This window comes from Pecten maximus, chromosome 17 (genome assembly GCF_902652985.1).
Source record: "Pecten maximus chromosome 17, xPecMax1.1, whole genome shotgun sequence".
NCBI classification, from domain to species: domain Eukaryota; kingdom Metazoa; phylum Mollusca; class Bivalvia; order Pectinida; family Pectinidae; genus Pecten; species Pecten maximus.
This window is the reverse complement of record NC_047031.1, coordinates 12,474,570-12,490,463: the sequence shown is the minus strand read 5'-3', so window position 1 is coordinate 12,490,463 and position 15,894 is coordinate 12,474,570. Positions and strand designations below refer to the sequence as shown.

The window sequence follows — 15,894 nt, the reverse complement described above, 5'->3', positions numbered from 1 at the left end:
CATTATATTTATTATATATATATATGATAGCAAAGATGTAATCGACACAACAAGTATTGTTTGCTTATGAGTGTTTATATTGAAACAGATTTGTGCAAACCTTACAATCCATTTAGTATGGAGTTACTTCCCCTTTAAATATGTTAGAGGTGTAAATGCCATTTCTAGTTTTCAATATAAGCCAGTTACCATTTTATCATATTAAAAAAACCATTTTGAATCCATGAAATAATGCAATTATTTTCATTATCATAGTCACGAAAATAGTATTTGGGTGAAGTAGAGTACTCGACTTTTCAAATTACATTACTACATCTTACAACACCCAGAATAAGCTCCGCCTACCTCTCTCATGACTGCAAAAAAAAAAAAAAAACATGTGCACCCCTGACCCCTGTGTCTTCAGTACTTTGATTACATTACAAGATTTGTTAGTAGTAGTAGTAGTCAGTTCCTAGTGGTCAGTTTCAGTTTTCACATTTGCATATATGTTTCTATTGGATACTTGTGTTGAACCTTTATAAAGGTTAATAGTTGATGGTCAATTCGTATCCTTTTGAAATTTAAGATATTCTGTATGATTTCATTTAATAGTGACAAAGTTTAGTGGAGTTTTGATTGATAAATTCATAAGCAAACCATTTTTTCCTCACTGGGTGTGTATGATTGAAGTTAAGGTGAACATATTGCAAGTGTTGTGATTATTACTAATTTTTCTCTACAAGTTTACCAAATAATGTAAATATATATTTTTTACATCGCCCACGTTAAATGTTTCAATGGTATAGATTTATCAGTTTTGAAACTTAAAGATATGTGTCAATTATTGTGATATGGCTTCAATAGATTGTTAATGAGTACCTGGTACCTTTTAAAATACTCATTAAAGAATAATGGAGGTTGAGAATTACATGTACACCAATTCATGATGTAGGAATCTAATTACATAATAAAATCCAATCTTAGATTTCACGTATCTTTCCTGTGAAGCAGTGTGGCTATTTGAACAGTCAGTTTTGATAGATGTCGGCCAGGATGATCTCCAAGTATTATGCCATAATGGAATGGGGAGGAAGATGTCGAGAACAACTCGCAGTATTTGCACACATAAGCAGACAGTGCTAAATTCCAATATAGCCATGGAAATAACCGTTCATATCTGGCTTGGTCGAATTCTCGCTGGTCAGAAAGATCAACTTCGGGCTTAACAGATTCACTGGCATGTGTGACCATCTTACGTTTTTTTAGTACTGCTAGTTACGCTTACATCATCTAAGTGTTTAAGTTCACTACTGGTAATTTGTGGATCTGGGGTTACCGGTATTTGCTGTGCATGTTCTTCAGTCCTATTATCGGTTGCTCGTTTTTCTACTGCTGGATCTGCGGTTACCGGTATTTGCTGTGTATGGTCTTCAGTCGTGTCATCAGTTGCTTGTTTTTCCACTGTTTCGTCCACTGTTTGTTTTTTAAAGAAACAACTTATCTTTTTATTGTCCTTTTCGTCAGATTTTCTTATTTTTTTAGCGTAATACTTGCTGTTGTGAGACATGGTGCGATGAAACTCGCGATCTATCAAACGCTTGTAAACACCTGTTGCCGAGACCGCATTACATAAAACGTCAAAATGACTATGAATTAGGAACTCTCCAAATGAAGTTCCACGTGTCACGGAACGAGGGGTTCCGAGTGACACGCGCTTTGGATTAGACTACAGTAGTTCCACTCGTCATATTTTATTTCTCGACACGCTCAACACAGTTATCAGAAAGAATTTTTTTGTTTCAACAGAAATTAATTGTTGATACATTTGATTTGGGAATTTTCAAGTAGAAAATTGGGAAAAATCACACTTTTTTGTCATTGGGAATGGGTCCGTTTAACGGACCCAAATAAATGGGTGATAAAGCCCTGTAACATGTAACTAAAAGCTTTTATTTTTGTATCACATTAAACAATAGGCCTAATCATTACATGTCGTTTTTTATTCTATAATGTCCGTGTGCCCACGTTTCACCATTTTGTCTGACGTAGCGTTTGTCGTCAAAACTTTGGCCCTCGACCATATCGAAGAACAACGCATTAGAAAGGCAATAATTTGTTCCGACTCTCTATCTGTCCTTCAGAATTTACAATCACGAGATCCAAAGAATATACTCATACAAAACCTTGTTTTACGAATATCTCGTATCTTAAAAAAATGCAAAATAACATTACTTTGGATTCCGAGCCATGTCGGAATTAAAGGCAACGAACTTGTTGACCGCCAAGCAAAACTTGCTCTAAATCTGCAACAAACAAATATTAAAATACCATATACAGATTTCAAACCTGTAATTAGTTCTGCCATTCACAGTAAATGGCAGCAACGCTGGTCTCTCGAGACGAGCAACAAACTTTTTAAAGTACAACCAAAACTTAAAACATCAAAACCAAGTCGGAAGGATCGTAGAGAGGAAATAGTCCTCTCTCGGCTCCGTACCGGGCACACATATCCTACTCATTCGTTCCTTTTGAAACGAGAGGATCCACCGATGTGTTATGCATGTGATGCTCAATTCACAGTGGAGCATTTTTTAATAGAATGTTCCGATTTCAAGCACATTCGTGATAAATACTTTAGAGTCCCGGACGTGGAAACCCTTTTCAGTTCCGTGGACTCGAAAACAGTATTTAGCTACTTGAAAGAAATCGATCTATTTTATAGACTTTGATGTCTTTTACGTTGCTGTCTTTGACGTTCTATTTATAACAAAGTTCACATAATCTATTCGTACATATTACTTCATATAATCTATTCGTACATGTATATATTTTACCATTTTTAACCAACTTTTTTATCATTATGATCTAAATATACAATACGGATGCTTTTAAAAATGACAAATTTTATCTGATTTTAACTTTAAAAATAAAACTTGTTAGTATATTGTTTGGCCCTAAATGACCCTAGTTGTCGATGGGCCGTAAAACACAAACAAACAAACAAACAAATCGTCAAAACTACAAAGACCTATGGGCGGCCGTTTAAGGATAAAATACAGTTTTTGCACTTAAGTGCAAAAAAATTAACATAATGGCAAAAAACCACATAATGGCAAAAACTTTTTCACTTAAGTGCAAAAACCACATAATGCAAACAAACGTCTTTTGCCATTATGTAGTAATCTTTTTACATTATGTACCTTCGCACATAAGTACGAAAAATTTCTTCGTATCTCTCTCTTCAAAATGGATTGTTCCAGTAATACTGCAACTCTTTTGCACTAAACACCACAAATGTTGTCCCTTGTCTGCGCATGTCAGCCTCATTGATGTTGAAAAAATGGCGGTAGATCAGGTAGATGATTTTTGCAAGCGATTTCGCGCAATATTGTCACGGTATCAAGACAATTGACACAGGAAAATCCAGACAGACTTATTAATAAGGCATTTCCATGTGTTGTTTGGTTTTCGTCCACGATTTTCTAGAAAATAACAAGTATATATTTTATAAGTAGCAATGCTCAAGCAAAGGGCAGGTAACTCGTATCAAAATATCTTAGAAACGCTTTTAAACACGTTACTCTAATTATAGGGTTTAGTATCCGGAGGATTTAACTGTCTTTATCATTCAAACGCATAAATTACCTTAAAATATCCATAAGGAATCCTATTGATTTAACTATATTTCGTATGTAAAAAATGGGCAAAAGGGTAAGGAATGCCGATTTTTGGAAAAACTGAATTATGAATATTTTCTAGATTCCGGCCGAGTCAAACGGCCTGACCATACTGGCTTTATTACTTAGGCATTTCTGATTTTTTGGGTATATAACAATATGCCTGAAAATCCCGATCTAGGCGGTACACAATACACATTTCCTCTCTAGTTTTGTATGGAATCCATTAGTTTTAATTACACAACAAACAATCAAATCAATTTAAGCATCAATATTAAACAAATGAAACGTTTACAATAACAGATTAACACACCATTTCATTGATGAAGACTCAACGTCATATCGAAGTCAACTTGATCTAAAGGTACTGTCCCACTGTAACGTCTAGCGATTCCGTCTGAGAAACGGACGCGGACGTTTATCGGACGTTGTTATGCGTTTCTCAGCTGGTTTTCAGCTGGTTTACAGACGTATATAGACGTTCATAGACGTTGACAGACGGAGCTGGCCGTTTTAGACTTTGGACATGTTCAAAGTTTCCAACGTCCAGCTAACGATCGCGATGGACGGTTCTCAAACGTTACTCACACGTTTGTTGGCCGTTTTCACCGTTATTCAGACGGAACATTACCGGTGTTTAGACTGTACACGGCCGTTAGGCAGACGGACAGTTCGTCTACCTACAGCCAAGGAACGCATTAAACGTCCATGGAACGGTTAAACCGACAAGAAAACAGCCGAATAACGTCAAAGAAACGTCCACTCAACGAACACTCGACCGCCCGAAGACCGTTTAAGTAACGGTAGAAACGGATGGATACGGATTGAGGAACGTCTATTAACGTCTAATAAAGTCTAAATAACGGTCGAAACGAACGTAAAACGTTTGAGAAACGACTTGACAACGATTAAGATTGGCGGGTTCTAGCTGACAAAGTTTTGGGCCTGCATACACTTCATTTACTCATCTGCTTTCAATCGGAATGGATGACTATTCAGATGAGGTGGCACTTATGCAGGCACAGCTTGATGTGCAAGTTGCCAGAATAAATCTTTATACATATACTGTTCAAAGACAAAGGGCAAGGCTCAGACAGCAGAAGAAGCGAAGGCGCAGATTCTGGTTTCGCCCATGGCTTGGCATCGAGAGGCGGAGGAGTTTTGGTCTTTACGACCAGTTGATGGTCGAGCTGCGAGCTGAAGATCACAATTCCTTCTGCAATTTCATGCGGATGCCACCGGATATGTTCAGTGAGATCCTTCGCAGAGTCGGACCAAGAATCACCAAGAAGCATACATGGTTCAGGGCCCCTATTGAGCCTGGAATGAAGTTAGCTATAACACTTCGACATTTGGCATCAGGGGCCAAGTATATGGACATGCGCTACGGATGGAGGGTTCCGCATAACACAATCTCAAAAATTGTGAGAGAGGTAATTATGAAAACAATTGTGCTGATTTTGATCTTGCTTTTCCATGTTCTAATATAATGTACTTACCATGCCTTGCATTCTTGTACTTAAAGGTTTGTGGGGCGATCTTGGATGAGTACATGAACGAAGTGATGGCAGTGCCAACATCACCTGAAGAGTGGAGGGTCATCGCAGATGGCTTTCGCACAAAATGGAACTTCCCTCACACGCTTGGTGCATTGGATGGTAAACATGTTGCAGTTCGGTGTCCACCAAAGTCTGGTTCAACGTACTTCAATTACAAGAAGTTTTTTTCCATAGTGTTGCTAGCTCTGGTAGATGCGGATTACAAGATCATCTGGGCCGACATTGGAGGTCGTGGGGCAGCATCAGATGCCCAGATCTGGAACGATTCCGATTTGAAAGAGGCAACAGAGTCTGGAGAAATCAACCATCCCCCGCCAGATCCTCTCCCAAATGACACTCAGTCCGTCGATTGGTTCTATATAGGTGTGTATTGTTATAAGCATTTGTGTCGTATTGGAATAAAATTGTACAAGTTTCCCTTGATTGTTAATTGTATACAGAACAGTTATGTGATCATTATGTTCAATTTCCGTCTTTTTAAGGTGATGATGCGTTCGGTTTACGCAACTTCATGCAGAAACCGTTTTCCCAAAGAAGTCTCACCAGAGAAGAACGTATCTTCAACTACCGGCTGTCGAGGGCTCGCAGGGTGTCAGAAAATGCGTTTGGGATCCTTGCAAACAGATTTCAGGTTATGCTGACCACAATGCAGCATGACCCTGCGACTGTGCGTCTGATCACTACTACTTGTATCGTGCTTCACAACCTCATGAGGACAAGATACCCGACAATGCAAAACCAGCTTGTTGACCGAGAGGATGCCAACCACCAGCTCATCCCCGGAGCATGGAGACAGGACCGCCATATGGAAGACTGTGTCACTGTCCAGGGGCCAAACACAGGCAACAAGGAGGGCAAGCGGCTGCGCAATCTCATCAAACACTGGGTAAACTCTGATGCAGGAGAAGTGTCATGGCAGGACAACATGATTTAAAGGACATATTTCCCATTATATTGCTAATTGTGAAAAGTAGTATTATTGAAATAAAAAATACAAAGCCTGCCAAAATAAGAAAGTAGTTTTTTCTTTATCTACACTCCACCCCATACACAAACAACATCAAAGATACAAGCAAATAATTGTAATTTTAATGCAAATTATTTAACTGTTATTTACAGATATTTCAACAAAGTCCAGAATGTAATATGTTCTTGCTTATAATCACACATTAATAAATGTCTGTATCATTTGACTGTCTTTACTTGCTGCTACATTCATCTGACTCTTTCTCTGAGTCTGATCATTGGGCGCCGTTAGCGGAAGCCTTATGGGTCAAGCCTGATGTTAGACGTGTCTCTGTCACCACGCTCAATATTCGATAGCCCAGAGATAGTCAGGTCTTCCTTAAAAAGAGAAAGAAATCAAACTCATAACTGAATCTTAAATATACTTTATAGAATTATTATAAAGTTGAAGGATTACTGCCAGAATTTTCTAAAAATATAAAAGCTTTCGAAATTCATGTACAACAGATATTAATAAAATATACTGTTGTGACAATTACAAAAAGATATTTTATGAAGTTTACGTTCAACAAATATTTTAGTCTTACCTGTGAGGATCGGGTTGAAGATGGCGTGCGGATCATGTACATACTGTCAAGAGCTGCGACGAGTGGTGACGAACAATTGGTTGATATCGGTGCAGTCATATCCGTTAGTGTTGTGGTCGTGGACGCAGGTCTAGCCAAGTGTTGCAGCGTGTGTGGAACTAACGAGGTAGATCCAGACTGAGAGGGACCACCAGCTGCAGCAGAAGAGTATGAGTTAGGCATGAAGTCCATCGATTGACTTCCCCATACTGAAGTGGCTTGCATCTGTGGTGTAGGCTGTCTCCACTGGTGGGGTTGAGGCTGCCACTGGGCGGACTCTGACGACCCTGGGTACCAATGATGCTGCGCGGTGTGAGGCTGGCTCCTCTGCTGATGCTGTCTCTTGACCTTCCATCTGGCCTGCCAGTCCATAAAGACCGTCTGAAAGTCGTCAAAGGCATCCTCAGTACTCTTGCAGACTACTTTGCTAACCTTGAAAACAAGAAAATGGAAATACAATTTTTACAATAATATGATAAAAATGAATGTCTCCAAAGCCACAGCATGTTTGATACTAGAATTGAATGAATTCCGTTAACAGTTATATTTCTAAATATTTCCGAATCAATAAAAATACCAATTTATATTCTCACATATTTCATGTAGGCAGTCCGCTCGTCGTCCGGCTCCCTCTGTTGCAGGGCAGTAAGTCGCGTCTGGGACTCAACAAGTTCCTTGCGTAAGACTTCAAGGTACTGGTCGTCAGCCTCCTCCTGAGACCCTCGCTGACGCTTACTGCTCCTGCTACTGTTGCTGCTAGTCGAGTCCTGGTCAATGTCCTTGAGGGACCTCCTTCGTTCAGTTGCAAGTCGCTCAGCCTCTTCGAGGTTCCCAGACTCGATAGCATCCTTTGCCGCAGCTGAGGACTGCACCTGGGATGAGATAAAATGTAAACATCCTAAGTATTTCACTTTTCACAACATTCAGACAATAATTTCAATATAATCAATTCATGTCCAAAAATATATTTTTACAAAAAATGTACTCACACTATGCAACGGATGTCGCCGATGACGGATCCTTTCCTTCAGGAACTGAAACTGTCCCATAACCCACTGTTCCCTGTCAGTGAACGTTCGTGCTCCGTCCCCCGATTGCACACGTAGGAGCTTGGTATTGAAATCACGCAGGTCCGTATACCATGTCTTGAGAAACTGGACTGAACATAGAAAAAATAGTAAAAATAAATTCATTCAGCAATTCAAACAAAACGCGTTTTCAAATAAAAATGAACAACCGTATTACATTATGCACAGTGTCAAAATGTTCACAAAATTCACAAAATTACCTTCATAACCAAGCTCCTCGGCTTTCTCGGACCACAGTCGATCTTTCTTGCTCTTGTTTTTGAAGTCGTGGTCCTTTTGGTCCCAGAGGAGGCGATTTTCTTGGACCCACTCAATCACGAGGACCTCATTATCCTGTGTTTTAAGCTTGAAGGCCCCCCTTGGTTTCTTCTCTGTTGCCAGGGCTCCTTGTGCTGGTTGTAGTTCGGGGGACTCTTCATCTGGTGTTGGGACCTCCTCTGGTGTTACCTCTAGGACCCCTGGGGCATTCGACTCTGCTGATTCATCCCTGGGAGGAGGACTGAGAGTTTTCTGTCCTCGCCTGGGTGGGGCTTTCGATTGGGCCTTTGCTTTACCTCCTCTCCTAGCCGGCATGATGGAATGAAGATGTTGACTGTCCAGTTGCCACGACTGTTGTGATAATGACTTGGTGGAGTTAGCCTTTTATAATACGCACTCAGGGCGTTTGTTAGGCGTTTGTTAGACGTTTGTTAGACGTTGTTCGGTCGTTTCGGTCGTAAGTCATACTGAAGCAGACGTTACTCGGGCGTTCGATAATCCTAATACAGACGTTATTCATACGTAAGCAAACGGTTCTCAGACGTTACTCAGACGTTCCTCAGACGTTACTCATGCTTTTCTCTAAAACGTTCATGGCCAAAAATGTGAATTTGTCACCGTCTGAGTACCGCATGCCGTATTTTTTAGACGTTGGCAGACGGAATCGTTAGACGTTAGTGTGGGACAGGGGCTTAATCTTTAATGTAGACGCATTTACAGACTTATTTTTTGTGTCGACTGTAGTTTATCACATACCAACATTACTATCATTTGTTTATATATAAAACACAATTAATTAAATCGTGTTATAGCTACACTGAGGTGTTATTACTACCTCGTTAAGATATTTGAATCTATATACTTTCAGTTTCACTTGTTAAAAATTTAAGAAGGGGAGTAACTTTCACTTAAAATGGTCATAATGGAACATTTTACGTAAAATATCTTACATAAAAATAGAAGAATGTTCTGTTTTTAATTTGAATATTACAATTGGCCAATTATTACACCATTTATACAAACAAAATTATATTCAACTTTTCAAGATGCATGGAGTACACGTTTTTTGTATATTTTAAAAAATGCCATTTTAGGACAGTGGATTTTTGTTTTTTAAAAATCGCATAGAAAATTTGTTTTTCAAACTATTTTCAATCTGTTTTCTGTTTTGTAATGAGAACACATAGACAAACAAAATAAAATACAGTTTATAGAACACATATTAAGGAAAAAAATGGTTGAGCATTGCTATTGTAAGTTCAATTGCAGGCTCATTTTACTTCAGTTAAGATTGACATATCAGTTATTTTATACATACAGGACAACATAATACAAAGACAACAAATATACAAAAAGATCAATATCCCCTAAACCTTTTTTAAGAAATAGGCACAAATAGAACACTTATGCTTAAATGGTTACCAGTATGCTTCAGAAACAGAATCCAGACAGATGAACACAATCTGATTTAATAACCCTCGCAAACATGTTTAGATCTGCTTAGATCTGCTATTGCTTGCTAATTGTATTAAATACTTTACAAGTCAAGATCTCTGATATCCAATAAATTATCATAATTCAGTAGTTTCATTAATTCATGCATGCTGTTTTATTGCATTACATAATAGTTTATAGCATCACAACATATGCATGTAAGACTTACAGAGTCAACCTTAGTCTGTTAGACTAACGGCAACTTAGACAACATAAAAGATAAGTATTTTATAAACAAACCCATGCTTTTAATGAAGATAAACCCTCCAGGAATATGTTTTAAAACACTATTTATGTAAACTTAAAAGACAGATAATTGGGTTTAATCCTTCATCCTATATGAAAAATTAGAGAGAATACTACAGAAGCTTATAGGGGGAAAAGCATAAATACAGAGTGTATTATATCTTAATTTTCCCTGGCCCTGGTAAAGAATTACATGTCATCTTTGACTTATTTTACTTGCATAATATACTTACAAGTACTTATCGTAATATAAATTTGTAAGTTACATCTATTAATCTAGCTTACTTACCTATACTCTTTAGTTATAGCTATCTTTTAAGTGCAACTACAATATATATTTTTGCCACTTAAGTGCAAATACTTTTTTTGCCACTTAAATGCAAAACACTTTTTTGCCACTTAAGTGAAAAAAACTTTTTTGACACTTAAGTGCAAAAAACGTTTTTGACACTTAAATGGCAAAAAACTTTTTTGACACTTAAGTGAAAAAAACTTTTTTGAGACTTAAGTGCAAATAATTTTATGACACTTAAATGCAAAATTTTAATGTGACATTTAAGGCTGTAATAAATTTATTATCGGTTTTAAGATTAACACGAGGTAATATAGAAGCACAGTGCGGATTGGGGCCAATTTAAACACCTGTGCGACGAGGAGCTTACTGTAGAAAAATTCACTAACCTCGATGACCCAATTAAAACATTCACTGAAACGATAACTTCTATTGCCACAAAAACGATACCAAAGTCCGTCCCAAAACCTACAAAGTTCCTTTTATCTGAAGAATCTTTTATCAATAGATCCGACCGAAAGGCAGCTCTAAGACGATTCCTGACTTCCCCTACAACTGAAAATTACAATAATTTTAAAATTTGGAGGGCGAAGGCTCGGCGATCTATTAAGTCCGACAAAAAGAATAGCTGGAAGGAATACATTTCTAAAATATCTTCAAACACATCATCAAAAAAGATATGGGATCAGATACGAAAAATAAGTGGAAAACGAAAAACGGCTCCAGAATCCCATCTTATCAACAATAGCCAAATTTTCTCTTCTACATCTGAAATTGCAAATGCATTTGCTGAAAATATAGCCCATAACTCATCCGCCAAAAATCACTCCAAAAAATTCCAAACTTTCAAAAAAGACAAAGAAAAGAAACGTCTTAACTTCAAATCATCCAACACAGAGAGTTACAACAAGCCTTTTGATCTCCAGGAGTTGCTTGAATCGCTAAAAAGATCGACCGATTCAGCAGCTGGGCCAGATGAAATTCCGTACCAATTCCTGAAACATTTACCAGAATCATCATCACGATGTCTCTTATATATTTTTAATCAAGTATTCGCTTCCGGTAAGATCCCCGAGTCTTGGAAGGAATCTACAGTTATTCCAATTCCAAAACCTGGTAAGGACGCCAATGAACCAAATAATTATCGCCCTATCTCTCTAACAAGCTGCATCTGTAAAACACTTGAACGGATGATAAACAATAGACTAGTTTGGTTCCTTGAATCCAATAATATTTTGAGTCCACTCCAAAGCGGATTCAGAAACCGCAGAGGAACAGTAGACCACCTGGTCAGATTAGAAACCTTTATTCGAGAAGCTTTCGCAAAGAAGGAACATCTTGTTGCTGTGTTCTTTGATCTGGAGAAAGCTTACGATACTACATGGCAATATGGTATTATGAAAGACTTGCATGAAATTGGTGTACGTGGGAATCTCCCTAAATTCATTTCAAACTACATATCTGACAGACATTTTAAGGTTCGCGTTGGCTCAACGTATTCTGAAACAGCTAAACAGGAAATGGGAGTCCCTCAGTGTGGGATCCTTTCCGTAACTCTTTTCGGTCTGAAAATCAACAGTATAACTAAATGTCTCGGTAAGTCAACTGAAGGGTCTCTATTTGTTGATGACTTCTTGATCTGCTATAGGTCGAAGAACATGCACACGATAGAACGACAACTTCAACAATGTTTGGGCAAACTACAAACATGGGCAGATGAAAACGGCTTCAAATTTTCCAGATCAAAAACTGTCTGCATGCACTTCTGCCAAAAACGAAAGCCACATAATAATCCCGATCTAACATTAAATGGAAGCAAAATTCCAGTTGTAGAGCAAACCAAATTCCTCGGACTAATTTTCGATTCAAAACTCTCCTTTGTTCCACATATTAAACACCTAAAGGATAAGTGCTCAAAGGCAATGAATATTTTACGCGTACTATCCCACACCGACTGGGGTGCGGACCGTGAAATGCTCTTGCGCCTTTACAGGGCACTTATTCGATCAAAACTCGACTATGGGTCCATCGTTTATGGATCGGCACGGAATTCTTACCTGCAAATGTTGGATCCTATCCATAATCAAGGATTACGTCTATCACTTGGTGCTTTCCGAACAACACCAGTGCAGAGCCTGTATGTAGAGGCAAATAAACCATCTTTAAATGACAGAAGGAAAAAACTTTCTCTTCAATATGTCGCCCAATTGAAATCCAACCCGAAAAATCCGGCTTTTGACCTTGTTGTCAATCCGCAATACCAAAACATATTTACTCAAAACCAAAAACTCTTACCAACATTTGGCATTAGAATTTCGAATTTTCTTCATGAACTTAACATAAGCTTAGACAACATAGGCGAATACACCGTATCGGATGTACCGCCATGGCTTGTCGAAACACCTGATATTAACCTTACTCTACACGTGAGGGCAAAATCGAGTGCATTACCCGAAGAACACAAATCCTCCTTTCGGGAATGCATTAAAGATTTTCCCGATCACGTTCAGTGCAAATAATTTTTTTGACACTTAAGTGGAAATCTTTTGCACTTAAGTGTCAAAAGAACATAGTGTCCATTTGGCTTTTTTTGCACTTAACTAGTGACTGTATTTTATCCTAAAACGGCCACCCATAAAGACCGGCTTTTCTGATGGTGTATACGTGTAAGTTGTGTTTGTCACTTCTGATAGAATTCATGTCGCACATAATGGTTTTAGATCCAAACAGACATTCTAGATACGTCTCGTGACGTAAGTCGTGTACCATGGTGCTTTTATTGATACCCTTTGCTATTTGTTTTGATTTTAGCGACCCGTCAGAGCAATGATCGTATGCATCAGAATACATTTTAGGTCTCGGTCCACAAACTCTTGTAAAAGCTTCCCACCTAATTCGTCTTTAAACTCTCCATTGACAATGCCTCACTTTTGGCCTTTAGTTGAGCGTTCGCCGCTGTGAGGAAGGTTTTGGGTTCTGTCCCCTAGCCGAGACATACCAAAGTCTTTAAAAATGGTAGTTGCTACTCCTGCTTAGTGCTCAGCATATTTGGAGTGGGACGACTGGTTCGCCCGTTGTCAGTATAATGTGACCGGGTGGGGTGTGCTGCTGGGTGTCTTCGGCAGTATGCTTCAGTGAGGTAGCACTATAAATCGGCAAAAGTTCCGGCCTATCACAAGGAGACTTAACACGAACATACCGCAGCCTCCCAAAACACACATACGCACTCACCACACGCATACATGTCGCACACACGGGAGGCCGTCCTTAAATGACCTTAGCTGTTAATAGGACGTTAAACAAAATAAACCAAACAAAACCAAAAACTTTCCGGGGGTCTTTTTGTTTGTGACGTCATAGATTGTGTGATCGTTGGGATAATTTGATAGATCAAACAGATGTTTGTCTTCTTGTAGTGTTTTATACAAGTCTGTAACGCATGCTATTCTATACATCAAACTGTCCGTATCAGTCATGAGCAACCGTATCTTTTGATATTTAGGTAACATGTGGTTGTAATGGAAATTATACATGATACATTTAGAGATGTCTAAAATGCATTGACCAACATATACAGGTTTGTTAAGTAAGAGTTTAATTTTACTGTTTTCTATCCTCACTAAATCCTCGTTAAATATTTTAAATCTTTGAAAAGACAGCTTTGGCGCGTACTTTTTCATTTTTAGCTCACCTGGACCGAAGGTCCGGTGAGCTTATGCCATGGTGCAGCGTCCGTCGTCCGTCGTCCGTCGTCCGTCCGTCCGTCAACATTTGATTCAAATCGCTACTAGTCAATAAGTTCTTATTGGATTTTGACCAAATTTGGTCAGAAACATCCTTGGCAGAATGGGAACAGATTTTGCATAAATGGTGACTCTGACCCCCAAGGGGCCTGAGGGGCGGGGCCCAATAGGGGAAATTGAGGCAATTCCTTTAAATCGCTACTAGTCATAAAGTTATGAATGGATTTGAACCCAATTTGGTCAGAAACATCCTTTGGAGAAGGGGAACAGATTTTGCATAAATGGTGACTCTGACCCCCAAGGGGCCAAAGGGGCGGGGCCTAATGGGGAAATAGAGGTTATTCCTTCAAATCGCTACTAGTCATAAAGTTATGAATGGATTTGAACCCAATTTGGTCAGAAACATCCTTTGGAGAAGGGGAACAGATTTTGCATAAATGGTGACTCTGACCCCCAAGGGGCCAAAGGGGCGGGGCCTAATGGGGAAATAGAGGTTATTCCTTCAAATCGCTACTAGTCATAAAGTTATGAATGGATTTTAACCCAATTTGGTCAGAAACATCCTTCAGGAAAGGGGAACAGATTTTGCATAAATGGTTACTCTGACCCCCAAGGGGCCAAAGGGGCGGGGCCTAATGGGGAAATAGAGGTAATTCCTTCAAATCGCTACTAGTCATAAAGTTATGAATGGATTTGATCCCAATTTGGTAAGAAACATTCTTGGGGGAAGGGGAAAAGATTTTGCATAAATGGTGACTCTGACCCCCAAGGGGCCTGAGGGGCGGGGCCCAATAGGGGAAATTGAGGCAATTCCTTTAAATTGCTACAAGTCATAAAGTTATGAATGGATTTGAACCCAATTTGGTCAGAAACATCCTTTGGGGATGGGAAATAGATTTTGCATAAATGGTGACTCTGACCCCCAAGGGGCCAAAGGGGCGGGGCCTAATGGGGAAATAGAGGTAATTCCTTCAAATCGCTACTAGTCATAAAGTTATGAATGGATTTGAACCCAATTTAATAAGAAACATCCTTTGGGGAAGGGGAACAGATTTTGCATAAATGGTTACTCTGACCCCCGAGGGGCCAAAGGGGCAGGGCCCCATATGGGAAATAGAGGTAATTCCTTTAAATCGCTACTAGTCATAAATTTATCAATGGATTTGAACCCAATTTAGTAAGAAACATTCTTTGGGGAAGGGGAACAGATTTTGCATAAATGGTGACTCTGACCCCCAAGGGGCCAAAGGGGCGGGGCCTAATGGGGAAATAGAGGTAATTCCTTTAAATCACTACTAGTCATAAAGTTATGAATGGATTTGAACCCAATTTGGTAAGAAACATTCTTGGGGGAAGGGGAACAGATTTTGCATAAATGGTGACTCTGACCCCCGAGGGGCAAAAGGGGCGGGGCCCCATATAGGAAATAGAGGTAATTCCTTTAAATCACTACTAGTCATAAAGTTATAAATGCATGTTGTAAACTCAGAGAGTCTGGACTTCATTATTTCTTTAAAGCAGTTGGGATCCCCACACTATAACCATAAACAGCATTGTTTGAGGTTAACAAACAAAAGGAATTGAACATGAACATTATTTTGACATTTGGTCAAATCCAACCAGGTGAGCGATACAGGCCCCATGGGCCTCTTGTTTTCTGTGTGAGACAGTTTGCTGTCGACTCTGTTGCGTACGTTCTCCATGGACTTACCAAAGACTGAATTGTGCATTAATTTAAAGAAATCTTTTTCGAACTCAGAGGTTGTTTCCCTTCTTTTTTTACTGTTAAAATCGATATATGTCCTCAACCACGGATGCTGTCTAAATTGTAAAACTCTGTGAATCTTTGTTAGTTTCATTCCCAACTCAATGTAAAGCTGTAAGTTTCTATAGTGACAGATATAATTTTGTCTTGTTTTCTAACGTTGGCACGAGTTTGGGTGTGGCAACGCGCCCCCACAGT

At 39.0% G+C, this 15,894-nt stretch overlaps 2 protein-coding genes across 2 annotated transcripts; one reads left to right on the top strand and one right to left on the bottom strand.

Annotated features, from left to right (window-relative positions):
- The first annotated feature begins 5,212 nt into the window (after positions 1-5,212).
- On the top strand, positions 5,213-6,179 carry LOC117315465. The gene is made up of 2 exons (XM_033869663.1): positions 5,213-5,581; positions 5,701-6,179. The coding sequence occupies exons 1-2, from the start codon at positions 5,224-5,226 to the stop codon at positions 6,150-6,152; spliced, it is 810 nt and encodes a 269-aa protein (XP_033725554.1). The 5' UTR covers positions 5,213-5,223; the 3' UTR covers positions 6,153-6,179.
- A 268-nt stretch (positions 6,180-6,447) lies between these two features.
- LOC117315106 lies at positions 6,448-8,471 on the bottom strand. Its single transcript, XM_033869252.1, has 5 exons — positions 8,099-8,471; positions 7,800-7,969; positions 7,404-7,682; positions 6,772-7,242; positions 6,448-6,562 (listed from the first exon to the last, which is right to left on the bottom strand). Exons 1-5 carry the CDS (start codon positions 8,469-8,471, stop codon positions 6,485-6,487), a joined length of 1,371 nt encoding a protein of 456 aa, XP_033725143.1. The 3' UTR covers positions 6,448-6,484.
- Between the last annotated feature and the right edge of the window lie 7,423 nt (positions 8,472-15,894).

Coding starts and splice junctions, on each gene's coding strand:
- LOC117315465 (XM_033869663.1), top strand. CDS start 5,224: ATGGCAGTGCCAACATCACCTGAAGAGTGGAGGGTCATCGCAGATGGC. Junction 5,582..5,700: donor CGTCGATTGGTTCTATATAG/GTGTGTATTGTT, acceptor CGTCTTTTTAAG/GTGATGATGCGTTCGGTTTA.
- LOC117315106 (XM_033869252.1), bottom strand. CDS start 8,471: ATGCCGGCTAGGAGAGGAGGTAAAGCAAAGGCCCAATCGAAAGCCCCA. Junction 7,683..7,799: donor GGCGACATCCGTTGCATAGT/GTGAGTACATTT, acceptor ATCTCATCCCAG/GTGCAGTCCTCAGCTGCGGC. Junction 6,563..6,771: donor CTTCAACCCGATCCTCACAG/GTAAGACTAAAA, acceptor TCTCTTTTTAAG/GAAGACCTGACTATCTCTGG.